Source organism: Alligator mississippiensis, chromosome 7 (assembly GCF_030867095.1).
Source record: "Alligator mississippiensis isolate rAllMis1 chromosome 7, rAllMis1, whole genome shotgun sequence".
Classification (NCBI taxonomy): domain Eukaryota; kingdom Metazoa; phylum Chordata; order Crocodylia; family Alligatoridae; genus Alligator; species Alligator mississippiensis.
In genome coordinates this window covers 11,714,958-11,729,557 of record NC_081830.1, presented here as the reverse complement: position 1 = coordinate 11,729,557, position 14,600 = coordinate 11,714,958, and the positions used below count along the sequence as shown (strand labels likewise).

At 46.4% G+C, this 14,600-nt stretch overlaps 1 protein-coding gene across 4 annotated transcripts in view; it reads left to right on the top strand.

Moving 5' to 3' along the window:
* Positions 1 to 14,283, top strand: part of LOC102562685 (tetraspanin-15) — a 282,668-nt gene extending 268,385 nt beyond the window's left edge. For all 4 annotated transcript variants that reach the window (XM_059730567.1, XM_059730568.1, XM_019482686.2 and 1 more), the window contains one exon: positions 13,758 to 14,283. In XM_059730567.1, coding sequence (XP_059586550.1) covers positions 13,758 to 13,994 — 237 coding nt within the window. In that variant the 3' untranslated portion in view covers positions 13,995 to 14,283. The remainder of the gene's footprint in view (positions 1 to 13,757) is intronic.
* The last annotated feature ends 317 nt before the right edge of the window (positions 14,284 to 14,600 follow it).

The following is a 14,600-nucleotide window of genomic DNA, read 5'->3' as shown; positions in this document are numbered from 1 at the left end:
AAATCAGAAACAGTTTAAGCAAAGCATTTCAACTTTCTTATTTGAAATGAGGTTTCATTTCCACACGTACTTTAATTTTAGAAATTGGTTGTCATTTGCAAAAGCTTGACAATGAAATTCATGCTTCCAGTTAGGTCACATGCAACATTTTGATTGTGCAGAAACATTTTTTTCCTTCTTATTTCTGGGTTTTCTGAATATTGTGAAAATCTTGTGTCCTGGATCACTTGGAAACAGTTATTTTGGGGATAGTAGGTAATCCAAGGAGCTAGTTATTCACAGTGCTTTAATGCAGTTCACACTGACACTGATAGATCAGAGCATCTTGGTTCCTATCTTGCCAAATGCATCATAGGAAAGTGTAAATCTCCCTGTGACCTTTCTAGGCTAGTGGTTACGAAGCATAGAACTGATGGGCTTTAGCCCAGGGTCTGTGGAGAACCAGCTATAACTGCTTGTTTGCAGCTGCTTCCACGAGCCTCAACATTTTCCCTGGCAAAGGGAGCCTGGAGAACTATTAAAAGAGCCAGTAGCAAGATCTGGTCCAACCGTCCCGGTCGAGTAAGCAGAAGAAGAGAGGAAATAGTGTTGTATTTGTTAGCCTGTGACTCCGCTGAAAGAGAAGTTACCTGGGCAGTGAGGAACCAGGCAGCCATGCAGTGACCCAGTGAACCCAGGGGCAAGGGTGACCCAGTGGCTGGGTGGCATTTATGATGATGGAAAACAGACAGCAAGGAAACACATGCAAAAGAGTGTGTGCAAAGGAGCGGAGTGGAAGCAAATGAAGGCTTCTGCAAGTAATTGCATATTTTCCAGTGCGCTTCAAATGGGAGATGATTTACTGCTTCACTTCCCATCCTGTACACTTGACTGGGGTTGCAGAGCACAGAGAGGCAGTGATGCATTGCACTAGGAGTAGCAGCGTGTAAGGGCTGAGTCTTATAGACAGCTGATAGCTCCACTGGTTTCCAGAGTGTTTTGCAAAGGAATGTGGCCATTTAGGGCAGGAACCTTCTTTTTTTAGTCTGTGTTTGGTTCAACGTCTAGCCCAGTGGGGGCCTGTGACAGAGTCTTCTCGATGACACCGTAATCCAAATAACTGCATATATGCCAGTAATGTTAGTTCAAAATCTGTGCCCATGTCCAATGGGTGCAATCAGTTGAAGCTGTACTCATGCGTACCGGCATAGAATATGGCCTGTTAGGAGCTGTAGGGGATAAATGCCCGTTTTCTCCCTTGCATTTAATATGCAAACTATAGATGTACCTTGGTTATGACTTTTAGCCACACTTTTTTGACCCTCCTGCCTCTAGTACACAGGGTTCCACTTTCTGTTGTGTAAAGTAGCATCTTCAGTTATCCATTCCAATTAACAGGCAGCAATATGTAAGTGAGCCTTGAGTAAAATTGTAGTGATGGCAGATCAATTCGTCAGCCCAGAATTAATTGCCAGGATCAATTGCATCCTTCACTGCAATTGGCAACTGTTTGTAAACACGCTGTGCTGACATTCTTTCATCACACTTTTATTATGCAGCCTCAAAGCCTTTGAGCAAAAACTGATCGAGTGCATATTAATGTCTGTTAAGTCATCTGAGCTTCACTGGATTGGTGAATTTCACATAAAATGCCATGAGCCTATCAGCCCCACCGAGCCTTATTATCACTATTCTGCATAATAAGCCGTTAGCTTTCATGAAGTGCCAGCACCATGCTAAACCCTGTACATGGCAGGGAGGTTTTTGCAACTGAAGCAGGACTTAAGGCAATGTTCGTTAGTATTTGGTCTTTTCATTGTAGGAAGATGAGTGGGTGTTGGATTCTCCTGTGTTACCAAATGGTTCCCCAAGTAGAAAAAAATCTATGGATGTGTTATATTGGGAATTGACCTTTTTTTATAGTCAGTGCAGAATTATATAGCCTAGGTAGACACTCATCCCTGTGCAGACACCCACCATTCAAACCCCATGTAGACTGTCTAGGGTTCTGTGCCAGTCCTTTGCCAGAGACTGAGCATCATCCCAAAAGCCTGCAGCATTGTCAGAACATTTGCAGTCCCTGGCAAGGAGTAACCCTCAACTAGATTGCCAGTCACTCAGCAAAATGCCCAGGAATCAAAGGGAGAAAGGTAGAGGAAGAGCAGTTTTGGAGGGTGGAGGGGGATAAATGTTTGTTGCACTTATATAGCACGTAGGAAATGTTCTTTTTTGTCTTTGGGGGACTAAAATGTCTTTATACAAACGCCAGGAGTATGGGGAACAAGCAGGAGGAGCTCGCACTCTTGCTTGCTAGCACCCAGTATGACCTAGTCGGACTAACCGAGACATGGTGGGATTCTACACACGACTGGGCGGTGGGCATTGAGGGGTATAGGTTGTATAGGTGTGACAGAATGGGGAAAAAAGGTGGGGGGTAGCACTGTATGTTAAGGAGCAGTATACGTCTTCCACCATTAAGGCGGGGGTGGAGGAGGGAAACACCGAGGCATTGTGGGTCAGGATCCGGGGGGGGGCCAGGGGAAAAGGACTTGAACTTGGTTGTGGGGGTCTACTACAGGCCTCCTCATCAGGATCAAGAGCTAGACGATGTATTCTCTGGGCAGCTAGCAGACGCCACACAGGCGAGGGAGGCGGTGGTCATGGGAGATCTAAACTACCCAGATATCTGCTGGGAGGAGCAGACAGCCAAAACAAGCCGCTCATGGAGGTTCTTACACTGTGTGTAGGACCTCCACCTAACCCAGGTTGTGTCTAGTCCCACCGGGGGTAGCGCCTTGCTTTACCTGGTCTTAGCAACAGGGGGTGATCTCATGGGGAACATGCGAGTTCACGGTAGCCTGGGAGATAGTGACCATCACTTGGTCGAGTTCACTATCCAGCGAAGGGTGGGTAAAGTAACTAGTGGGGCTAAGGTGTTGAACTTCAGAAGGGCCAACTTTAGCAAGCTTAGAAGGCTAGTTAGTGAGGGGATGCAACTCAAGAATATAGAGCATATGGGGGTCCAGGAGGGTTGGAGGTATCTCAAGGGAGTGATCTTTGGGGCTCAAAAGGAGTCTATCCCACTGCATAGGAAGGGAGGTAAGGGGGCAAAAAAGCCCCCTTGGCTGAACAGGGAACTCCAGGAGAGTCTGGGGGCAAAAAAAGAGATGTATAGGCAATGGAAGCAGGGAGCAGCCACCAAGGAGGACTATATCTCCCTGGTGCGCTATTGCAGGGAATCAGTTAGACAGGCCAAGGCGGGGCTTGAGCTCAGGCTGGCTTCAACAATCAAGGATAATCAAAAGTCCTTCAGGTATATAGCAGGCAAAAGGAAAGCTCAGAGCAGCACAGGTTCCCTGCAGGACAAATCAGGACAGTTGGTGGTTGACGCGGGGAAGAAAGCAGAGCTCTTCAATGAGTTCTTCGCTTTAGTATTTCTATGTACCGACCAAGCCAATTCCCCCACCTCGATCACTGACGGATGTTCACATGGCACCAGTCTGCCTACGCTTAGTTCTGAAATAGTTAAGGAGCTCCTGGCGGAGCTGGATGGGTACAAGTCAGCAGGCCCAGGTGACCTCCATCCATGGCTGCTGAAAGAATTGGCCAGTGTCATAGCTGAGCCGCTGACACAGCTGTTCGAGCACTCGTGGTGCTCCGGCCAGGTCCCTGAGGACTGGAGAAGGGCCAATGTGGTGCCCATTTTCAAGGAAGGGAGAAGGGATGAGCCAGGTAACTTCAGGCCAGTCAGTCTTACCTCTATTCCTGGGAAAATGCTAGAGAAAATAATCAAAGAACACATTTGTGCAGGCCCAGCAGGGAAACGATGCTGAGGGGAAACCAGCATGGGTTTGTCACAGGTAGATCCTGCCTGACAAACCTTGTAGCCTTCTGTGACCAGGTCACACACTGCCTGGACGTGGGAGCCGAGGCTGATGTCATCTTCCTGGACTTTAGGAAGGCCGTCGACACAGTTTCACACCCTATCCTCATTGGGAAGCTCGCTGACTGTGGAGTGGATGCCTACACGGTCAGGTGGGTGGCCAACTGGCTTAGGGACTGCACCCAGAGTGGTGGTGGATGGTTCCTTCTTGGCCTGGAGGGAGGTGGGCAGTGGAGTCCTGCAGGGTTCGGTCCTCGGACTGATATTATTCAATATCTTTATCAGCGATTTGGACAAGGGTGTGGAGAGCACCCTCTCCAAGTTCGCTGTTGATACCAAGTTATGGGGAAAAGTTAGTACACCGGAGGGCAGGGAGGAGATTCAGGCTGATCTGGACAGTTTGGCTCAATGGGCAGAGAGAAATAGGATGCAATTTAATAAAGATAAATGTAAGGTACTCCACCTGGGAAGGAGGAACCCCCAGCACACCTATAGGTTGGGGAGTGTCCTTCTCAGCAGCTTGGAGGCAAAGAGGGATCTTGGAGTCATAATTGACTCCAAGATGAACATGAGCCGACAGTGTAACAAGGCCATCAACAAGGCCAATCGCACATTGTCGTGCATTAGCAGGTGCATGACTAATAGATCAAAGGAGGTGATGCTCCCCCTCTATGCGGCACTGGTCAGGCCACAGTTGGAGTCTTGTGTCCAGTTTTGGGTGCCGCACTTCAAGAGGGACACGGGGAATCTGGAGAGGGTCCAGAGGAGGGCCACTCACATGATTAGTGGCCTTCGTGATAGACCCTACGGGGGGGAGGTTGAGAGAGCTGAATCTCTTCAGCCTTCACGAGAGACGGCTGAGGGGAGATCTTGTGGCCGCCTATATATTTATTAGGGGAGGTCAACGGGGAATAGGGGTTGCGCTGTTTACTAAGGCACCCCAGGGAGTGACTAGGAATAACAGGTGTAAACTAGTTGAGAGTGGATTTAGGTTAGATATTAGGAAGAAATTTCTCACAGTAAGGGTGGCCAGGATCTGGAATGGGCTTCCAAGAGAGGTGGTGCTGTCACCCAGCTTGGAGGTCTTCAAGAGGAGGCTAGATGGTCACCTGGCTGGGGTCATCTGACCTCAGTCCTCTTTCTTGCCAGGAGCAGGGGGTCGGACACGATGATCCATTGTGGTCCCTTCCAACTCTACAATTTATGAATCTATGAATTCCTCAATATGCAGAAGCAATAAAAACAGCACTTGAGCTAGAAGTCTTTTAACTTCCAATATGGTCCCTTCTGTGACTATGTTACTAGATACAATCATATTCCTGACAGCTTTTTTGATATATTTTCCTTCAAGTGAAAAAGTGTATTTCTGGCCAGTTGTTCAGAAGGTGGCTATCACTCAGAAGTGAGTGAAGGCTGTGGACTACACACTGTTTTTGTTAACGTTCAGGTAGCTTTACCCTGCTAAAGGAATCTGTGGTTAAAACTTGAAGCCAAAGCAGGAGTTTTCAGTGTGCATCCAGCCTGAGTTGTGATGGGAGACTGTTTGTCTGAATGGGTCTAATATGGCAAGGAGTGGACTGCGCTCAACAACAACACCGAAGTCCAAGGGTTTAATCATGATACCCCACCCCACTTCAATGAGGCCTTGATTCAACAAAGTACTGAAACGCCTGCATAAGGATAAGGATATCCCAAAATGCTTTCCTGAGAAACCTGTATGTACTGGAGTGCTGATTCAGGTACCTAAGCAGACAAGGTTCTTTGAGTAAATCTGTTAACTTTTATTCAACCAACTCAAATAGTTGGAAAAACTCTTCCTGGATATCCAGGAAGAGCACACACCAACTGCAGATGCTTCTTCAGCCTGATGAAGGGTATTTATACCTGAAAGCTTTCAAAGAAGAATTTTTCCAACTGTTTGAGTTGGTCTAATAAAAGATACCAGATTTACCCAAAGAACCTTGTCTGCCTATGGCCTTAGACCACACGGCTGCAACCTACACCCCTGATTCAGGTACCTTGCTCCCCTGGTCTCCTGACTGAAGGTAAAGGGACCTTTGGTGGAGCAAGGCCCTGTTCAGTCTGTGTAGAGGTAACAGAAACCATCTGTAAGAGTTTACGAGGGCAAGTGGGGTCTTATTCTGCACCCATCACTAGACTTCAGTGAAAGTAGGTTCTGATACTTGGGATAGGACGTCCTACTGCTACTTAAAAAGCATAAAATATTCCATGAGGCAAAAACACGTCCTTGTCAGATTCAAATAGTAATTACGTGGCATTTCAATGCCATTTTTTTTCCCAGTATATGGAGTGTTGTTCTTTCTAGCTTTTGTTATGTTTCTCATGGCCCTCCTTCGTGACCGTGCTGGTGCCATGCTGAGGATGATATATGGCTGGATAGAAGAGAAGCAATTCATTGTCTCTGACACGGTGATGTGGCTTCCCGTACTGAATATTTATGGATTCACTAGACCTTTTATGCTCCTGAAGAAAACCTGTCTTGGGTACGGAGCAGGTTTATGGATCAGGGAAGAATTAAAACTTAGGTGCGATGCAGTCTTACAGCTTTCCAGTCAATCATTCTGAGCCAGCCTCTGATCAGCCCTTTGCCGGTTTCTGCTGTTGAATTGTGTCTGCATTTCAGTCTTTCAAACCAGACCAGATGTTTAGTCTCTTGTTCCCCAATCCCCAATAAATATCTCTGCCTGTTGTTTGGATTTGGACTTGGGAGGCAGCCAAAGGGAAACGCTGCCCCACTGCAAAGCTTTTGAAACAGCTGGTTGAAAAAAGATTGTTGAAACTGGTGTCCGTCAAAAAAGCCCTTATCACAAAACTGATCACTTTTTGTTTAAAATTGTATCCAGTTTAATGAAATGTTATGGTTCTGAGGCTATTGTATGGGGAATATGACAATTTTGGTTTAAAATGACATTTTAATGTCAACCTACATATTTGTATCTATATTGGATGATTTTGTGATATGCCAATAACGGCAATGTATAAAATCATGTACTTTGTCAAGTCGTGTACTCTGAAGTACTGCTGCTGAGACCATATGATGTCATAATGACATCATTTAAAATGTTTTTTTAATTGTAGATGTTATTTTTTAAATCAGTTGGCCAGCTCCTACTTGATACTGATTGAAACGTCTTATTTTACGAAAAAAAGGTGTCTTCAGTGTTTGCACTGCAGTGAAACTGTTTGAAAAGATAGGTGTACGGTGTACCAATTAGAGGAGCATATGCTAACGATATCCTAGATAATTGATTCCAGACTAAAGCAAAGCTATTGTAAACATCTGCCCTGTTAATTACTATACAATAAACATCTCTTTTTGTTTTATTCAAAGCCCCATGCACTTTTTATTACAACAAATGCTGGAGACATCTGGACCTAGAGATGGAGCAGCTGACCTTAAATTATTAGGATTTTTAGTAGTATTCATGCTTAATATGGCATAACAGTTTATGCACTGTTCTTGACTTCCTGAAAGTAATGTCATGTTAACATGTGGAAACCAACATTTCATTTTGAAGGGACCTCAATGGTTATTCTAAAGTATCGTTCTCAGAAACAGAATTTTTCTGTGCCAATTCAAAGTAAATTGCAGTGTTTCCCACCAAATAGGAATTATGAATCTTTTCAGCACTGATTTGCAAGTGCTGGTGCAGCCAAAGGTAACAGGCATGTCATGGCCAGGCTTACAGATGTTAGGGCAGTGCTGGCAGGGTCTGATAGAGCTATTGCATAGGATGAAGGTTAGCATTGAGCTTATAGAGGGTAGATGCGCACCTGATGCTAACAAGAAGTATAGGTAACAGATAGTGGATAAAAAATACTCTCATCTGTGCAGGGCATGCCAAAAACAAAATCTGCCACACAGCAGTCCTCCTCATGCTGACTATCAATGCAAGTTCCATGGATAGGACACAACTGCAGTGGTTGTGGCTCTACCTGGACCAAAGGTAGTGTTGGATTGCAGGAATACATCAAGTGACTGTCTGGTCTTATCCTGTTCTAATTTTCTGAGAGTCACTGAACAGTCATGTCATATAAAACTAGCTGACTCTGCTGGTATTTGTGCCCTGCAGGAAGTGCAAACCATTGGCCAGTCTCAGGAACAAGGTCACCTCCATGAAAGTCACAAAACACGTGCATGAATGGCAGAGTGGTTCTTCAGCATCCTAGGACAAGTTAATAAACCCAGTGGTGCTAATGTTCCTTGGTTCACTGGAGGCCATTTACTTGATCAGTTATTTCCCCACAGTGCATTTGCTTTTAAATCTGTTGTCTGCAAAATAAGCAGGCTCATGTTGGGAAACTCATTTTCCCTTCCGCTTAATAGCAAAAACGGCGTCTAATTTAAAGTACGTTAGAGCCATTTGTGTTTATCCTCATTTGTCTCTCTCATGATGTTCTCAGTTTACAGCCTTATTTAATGGACTGATTAGGACCAAAATAAGTCACTCACATCATTTTTCAACTCCAGAAAAACCGGTATGCCACAATAATGGGTTAGATTTGAGTTAATAAATGTTATGGATGCAATGCAGTTAGTTACTTACTTATACTTCAGTGTCCTTTAAGCAGTGCTAAGTAGAAAACCCACTTGTTAGCAGCATTTGCCAAACGGAAGGGAAAGCCCTGTGGAATTCAAATTAAGTTCTCCTAAACTGTAAGATTGTGTAGCATTGATCTTAAGGCAAACCGCAACACCGTAGTCTGAAGCTAATTGCTTAGAGAATAAGTTCCATGTAACTTGGTAACAGCTTACAGCTTTCCAGTCGTCAGTTAGGCAGAATTTAGAAAGCAGGTCATTGCCACACAGCATGTGGCAGTAACCCAGTCAGAAAGAAGTTTAGAAATGCAGTTGTGAATCCAAACTCAGCGTTCCTGTCCCATCCCCCAGCCCATCGTAATTTATGTCCCACCCCATTCGATTACTCTGATAGCTTCACTGTAATGTGTCATTAGTGATAACATGCTCTTGGATGCTAGTGCTGTGTTAGCAGCCAGAGTACCTGAAGAATTGGCCTTCAGTCGTTTGCAAGTTAGGCTGTCAGCACTGGGGGTATATGGAATTAGGAAGATAAAGTTCAGGCCACCTGTCAGTGGTCGTTGTGCTTTGGAAGGTATATAGAAATTCCCATGTCATTTGCCTTCCTGTCCAGCAGCTGACCTCTCCCAGTGCCTATTATCCTGTGCAGAAAGTTGCAGAAGACCTGTGACAATTATGGACTAACCAGGCTATTGGGGAATGTTCTTCCTAGCATTAGAAATGCAGTGTTGGACGTATGGCCTGAAATACAAGGACTAATCTTTATAAACACTCACCGAGTCTGGTATCAAGTATCCTGCAAGTCCAGTCTTTAGACAGAAGTGCCCCAACAGGGTGTTCAAATCAAGAGTCTCGACTTGTTGCTCATGTAACCCTGGGTGCGACACTACATGCGCCCTCACCCGAATAATGGGATCCTGGGGTACCCGGTAGCCAGTAGCCCTGCCCAGCCCCCCTGGGAAGCTGCTGCAGTGCCCCCGAGCAGAGAGCCTCCCCTTACAATCAAGCACCCTTGCAGACAGTTCTCAAACTATTTACAAGATTTAATTCTTTACAACATAACAAATAATCATTAAATAAGCACATGGATATACCGACTAATAAACCCTCAAGAACTTATTTACACAGTCTCTCACTTGCACACGGTATACTAGGGATCCTGTGTGCACTGCCCCGGTGGGGTATCTCAGGGAGTGGGATTGTCTGTGTCCCTGCACGTGGTCTGTGGACGCTCCCTGGCGCTGGTGTCCGTCTCCGTGCTCCTGGGGTCTCCAGGCAGCAAGCGGCAGCTCCTGCAAGACAGCCTTCCCTGCCTTTGACCCCCTTCCCTGGCTCTGCTGGGAGCAGTGTCTGGGCTGCAGGCTGTAGCACGGCTCCTGTCCCGCACAGCCTCACAGCCCCGGCAAATGCGGCCCCTCACCCATCAGGGAAACTAGGGCAGACTCCGGCAGTCCCCCCGGCTCTGCTGCGCTCACCCAGCCACACAGGCTGCCGTCAGGTCTCTCCAGGCTTGGATTCTCCACACAAGCAGTCCCTGCCTGATCCTGCCTCCCGGAGAGAAGAACTGGATACGTATCACACTGGATACTGTGTCACTCCTGTTGCAGATTCTCCACTGCTGCTCCCACAGGGCTCTCTCAGGGGCTCTCCGAGGGACCACTGTGCTGAGACATTGAATCCGGTCTCCGGCCTGCCCCTCAGCCCCTCTCTCGCTCTTGCCCCCCCGCGGGAAAAACTGCTCCCCCTTTTATCCAAGCCTCTCAGCCAATCCCAGCTCGGGGCCTTTCCCAGGCTTTTGCTAATGGCTCTATTTCAAAACTCTGCTGGGGTCACATCACCCCTCTCACTTCCAACAGGGCTGCTTCCAAAACAGCTTCACTGGCCCCTAGAGCCCACAGTGTCCCCTCTGGGACAAACTCTGTCTCTCTGCCAGGCAGCCCTTCCCATTCTGTTCAGGTGGGTTCATTTTTTAAAGGCTGCTACACTTAATTATGTTGGTTTTGTGTGCATCCAACTATGGATCTTGAGGCCTTCATGACATTCTGGTTTACAAAATGAACCCACCTTTTGGCTGAAAATGATACACCAAAGGCAAAGCCTGTCTAGCCTTCTGTGAAGGACCTTTGTTTCCTCATCCTTCTTGATTCACAGGCAGATATTTCAAGCAGAAGTGCTTCTAACCAGATGTGTGGATCTGGATGATCTCAGTGTAGTAGTAGGCTCCATAGCCAAATATAGGTGCATCTGCTCTGGCTGGATTTCCAGTTTCACAACAAAGGGTTGGGAGGGTGTTTAGGACAGCATATCAACTTCAGAATGCTTATCCAAGCCATACCCACGGGCTTGAGGCTTGCCCTTCTGCCATCGTTCCTGTTTCTCGGAGTTTGCCCTTCCTGAAGAAACACCGAGGTCCCTACTTGGGTTGGTAGCTATGTGTAGCTCTCACATGAGCAGGTCCCACTCTGGCACAGCTGCACCAGGGAACCAAGGAGTGTGTGCAGAGGCAAACTCTGTATGCAAAGCACCCTGCGGCACTCTGAAATCAGAGTGATGGAGGGGTTAAAACCAAGCAAGCGACTTCCCAATTCAGCTAGAATGCCTGCTGCTCCAACGGTGTACAGGAAGGCAGTGATTATTCCTATTATCATCATCAGTGTCTGCTCTGCAAATAGTGCCTTGCAACTGCTTTCCTTCTCAGAAATTACCCCTCGCGCAATTTTTGCCTGTAACCACGACGGTTGTTTCCAAGAAATGTCAGGGCAAATCAAACTGTTTAAACATGTGCTTATGGAAACCCTTTTTTTAGATCAGCAGCTTTATTTTTCCAGTCAGCCTGGCAGCATGCCAGTAGCATGCACAACCCCTCTTTCCCTTGGGCATGATCAAATTTATAGCAAAAAACCCCAGTAACGTGCCACTCTTCACATCATAATGTGCTCTGCAGCTCTCATATAAGGTGATGCCAGGCCTCCCCTGTGGTCTGAATGGCCTGAATGATCAGCTAGAGTGAATGAGGCAATGCCAAGCATTTATGGGTTTGATAGACAAGAAGTCGTTACTTTAGCTGAGGATTTAGTGGGAGCTTTTTTGTGTGGTTCTCCATTCTTTCTTCATTGTGGGCTGCTGTTATTAGAGAAGCCGAGCTGAAGCTTGACAGGGGAAGGATTGTCCTAAGACAACCTGTGGCTTGGAAAACCAGAGGTCAAGGCGCTAACCCACCACAGACTCGCCATACGACCTTGGGTGAGGGATTTAGTCTGGCAAGCAATTCAGTTCCTCCTTTGTTAAGTCCTCTAGAGACAGACCTGATAAAAAATGACAGGGTGCAGCAAAGGAAGCGTCTGCTTCTACCACCGGTGCTGTGTAATCAGTCAGTGGAGAACATCACTCCTCAGTGCTCCCGATTCAAAGGTTTGCACTCACCTAGGGATCTAACAGCTCTGTTCAAGCAGTGACCATACATATTTGCCAACACTCCTGTCAGCCCCCACTGTACAGATGGGCAAACTAAGGCAGACAGCAGAGAAATGCCTTGGCCCAGGTTATACTATGGGATCATGTCAGCACTTGGGAGCTTCTCTTTCCCATGTACATTCATAGATGGCTGGTAGCCCAGTGAGTCACCCCTCATTCTTCAGATCGTATGACAATACACCTCAGGTACAGGAGAGACTTGTTTTCCTGTACATTGTGCTAGATGACTGGCTAGATGCACTAATGCTGGCCTTTCACCTTTCCAAAGTAGCATCTGTTTTGGCCTTTGCTGAAGGCAGGAGCTCAGACCCTGAGCACACGGGATGAATTTATTCAATCGAGTGGACAGTAGCAGTACATCTGTGCAAATAATGCTTCGTAGGTTTTTGTTGCCCTGATGGTTTTGTTCAGATGGATAAAGTGTGCAAAAATAAATAAAAAGCCAGCGCACATCATTATAGACAACAGAACAAGCTGCAGGTCACTGGAACCAGCTTAGAGTCTTATATTCAGAGTGCTACAGCTACCTTGGCCATGGTAGGTTTTCTCCCTTGGATCTATGCAACATGGCTGACCTCTGTAAATAACTGTCCCCTCCTCGCCATAGAGTCACTGCAGTTCTCGGCTTTAGAGCACACGCACGTCATGTAAGCCAAGCAGTAGGTAAGGAGAATTTGCTCTTGGACCTATTGAAGGAGAAACTGGAAATAGTCCAAAAAAGATGCTTATCACACCTCAAGTGAAATTCTTGCCTGTGGGTGCATCGTCAGGCACAGACATAATTTTTCTCCCAAAGGACCCCAAAGTGCTCTTGGGGCATTTATACACATGGTCTGGGAATTGAGGGGGTGGGGGAGGGGAGGAGGGCGTGCATGCTTTTATTAGAGTGGCTCCAAGAGTCACTCTAATTAAGGCACCCGTAACGTCATATGTATCAGTGTCCCCACACTGAAAAATGGCGGCGAGGGCACTTTAACTAAAGCTTGTTGAATGAGCTTTAGTTAAGTAGCCCCCACCACCATTTTTTAGTGTGGGAACACTGATGCACATGACACTGGAGTCTGCTGCAGTGCATCGCTGCACATATATAGGTCGCCTTAGATGCTATACATGTAAAAGGACAATGTACCTTGTTATGGCTCCAGAGGTGGGAGTTCAGGCCTTGCTTTAGGCTTCAGCCAAAGGTTATCCCCAGTTATCTGTAAATGGGCACTTGCTCCTTTAGCATGAGGAGCCAAAAGCATCTGGATGTGATATGGGCCTCACTCCCTTGTGTGTCATTGGCTATAGAACATGGCGTGCCTTGACCCTTTGTCCTCATGGGGTAGGTTATTAGGCTTGGATACACCTACCTACCCACAAGACAGGGGAAGTTGAACATAGCACCACACAGCAGCCACTGAGCACAAGCCACTTCACAGGCCAAGCTTTAAAATCAGTTCCTTCACCTGAAGCTCCGTGGGAAGTCTAGAGAGGCCAGATGGAATGACCCTGGTGATTGAGACTGACAACTTGAGCAAAAAATTGCTGGGGAGATGATTTTACTGGCCCCAAGGGCCCTGAATTTCTGTTTTAGGATGCATCTAAAAAAGACTAAACCTCTAGCACCAAAATGAAGTGTGCTGCTACCTCTCTTCCTGCAGCACCTTGACTTTTCTCTAACGGTCACTTATCCAAGTTCTGGTTTGCCTGCCTAACTTAAGACCTTGATTTAGTTTAGAGCACTGCCATGTTTAGGAAACCTGTATCCAGGTCAAAAAGATGGGTCAGCGGTTGACATGAAAGTACCTTATGCTTAAGGGGCTGTATAAGGAGTTAGCATAACTCAGCCTAATCACTTTCAATGCATGTGTTTTGCAGGTAATTGGCCTGGTTATGGCTTGGTTGTATTGGCAAAAGCTTAACGAGATTTACTCCAAGGAAGACACAGTCGACTTCAAGAGGCTTGAGGTGAGAGACTTCAGCTTCAACGCAGTGGACCTGACTGGTGCTGGCTGGTGTTGGTGCTTGCCCAGAGAAGGTGGCTATGTTCCCATCAATGTTGTGGAGGATGATGACGAGGATGATGGAGATACTATCTGCCAAAGTAAAGTGTGAAACCCTTGGGTGCCAAAGCTGGTCTTAGATGGGCAGATCAGAGCACAGAATACTTGAAGATGATGGACTTAGGACAAGGAAATAGCCTCACTCCTCACAAAAAAGTTGTGGTGTGCTCAGAATCAGAAGAGAACTTAGTGGGGACTGGACAGTAACTTCATGTTGATAGACCGGAAAGAAGTGTTGCATTGGGCAGACCCTTCCTGGCTTACACACTCTGCCTCAGCACCCTCAACTATTTGTCAATGTTTCCTTTTTACAAAATAAAGTTGACTTGTTTGTTTTGCTATTAGGTGTGTCTGTGCAGATTCCACTAGTGGAAAACACGACTGCCATTAACAGAATTTGGTCTTTATTGTCGTCCTGAGCTTCTTGCAAGAGAAAGGATCCATGTTGCAAAGAAAGCTTCCTTGTAGCTCCCATCCTGTCCCAAAAAAGGGTGTTGTGAAGTCTCTTTCCTTATATGCACAACACTCGCTGATAGTATGGCTATAAAAATCTCACCTTTAATTCAACGTGTTCTCCTAATTTACTGGTAAGTGTCAAATCTAGCCCCCTTTTCCACCACTGTGAAGGGATCGTGATGCAATGAAGCCAGTATGATTT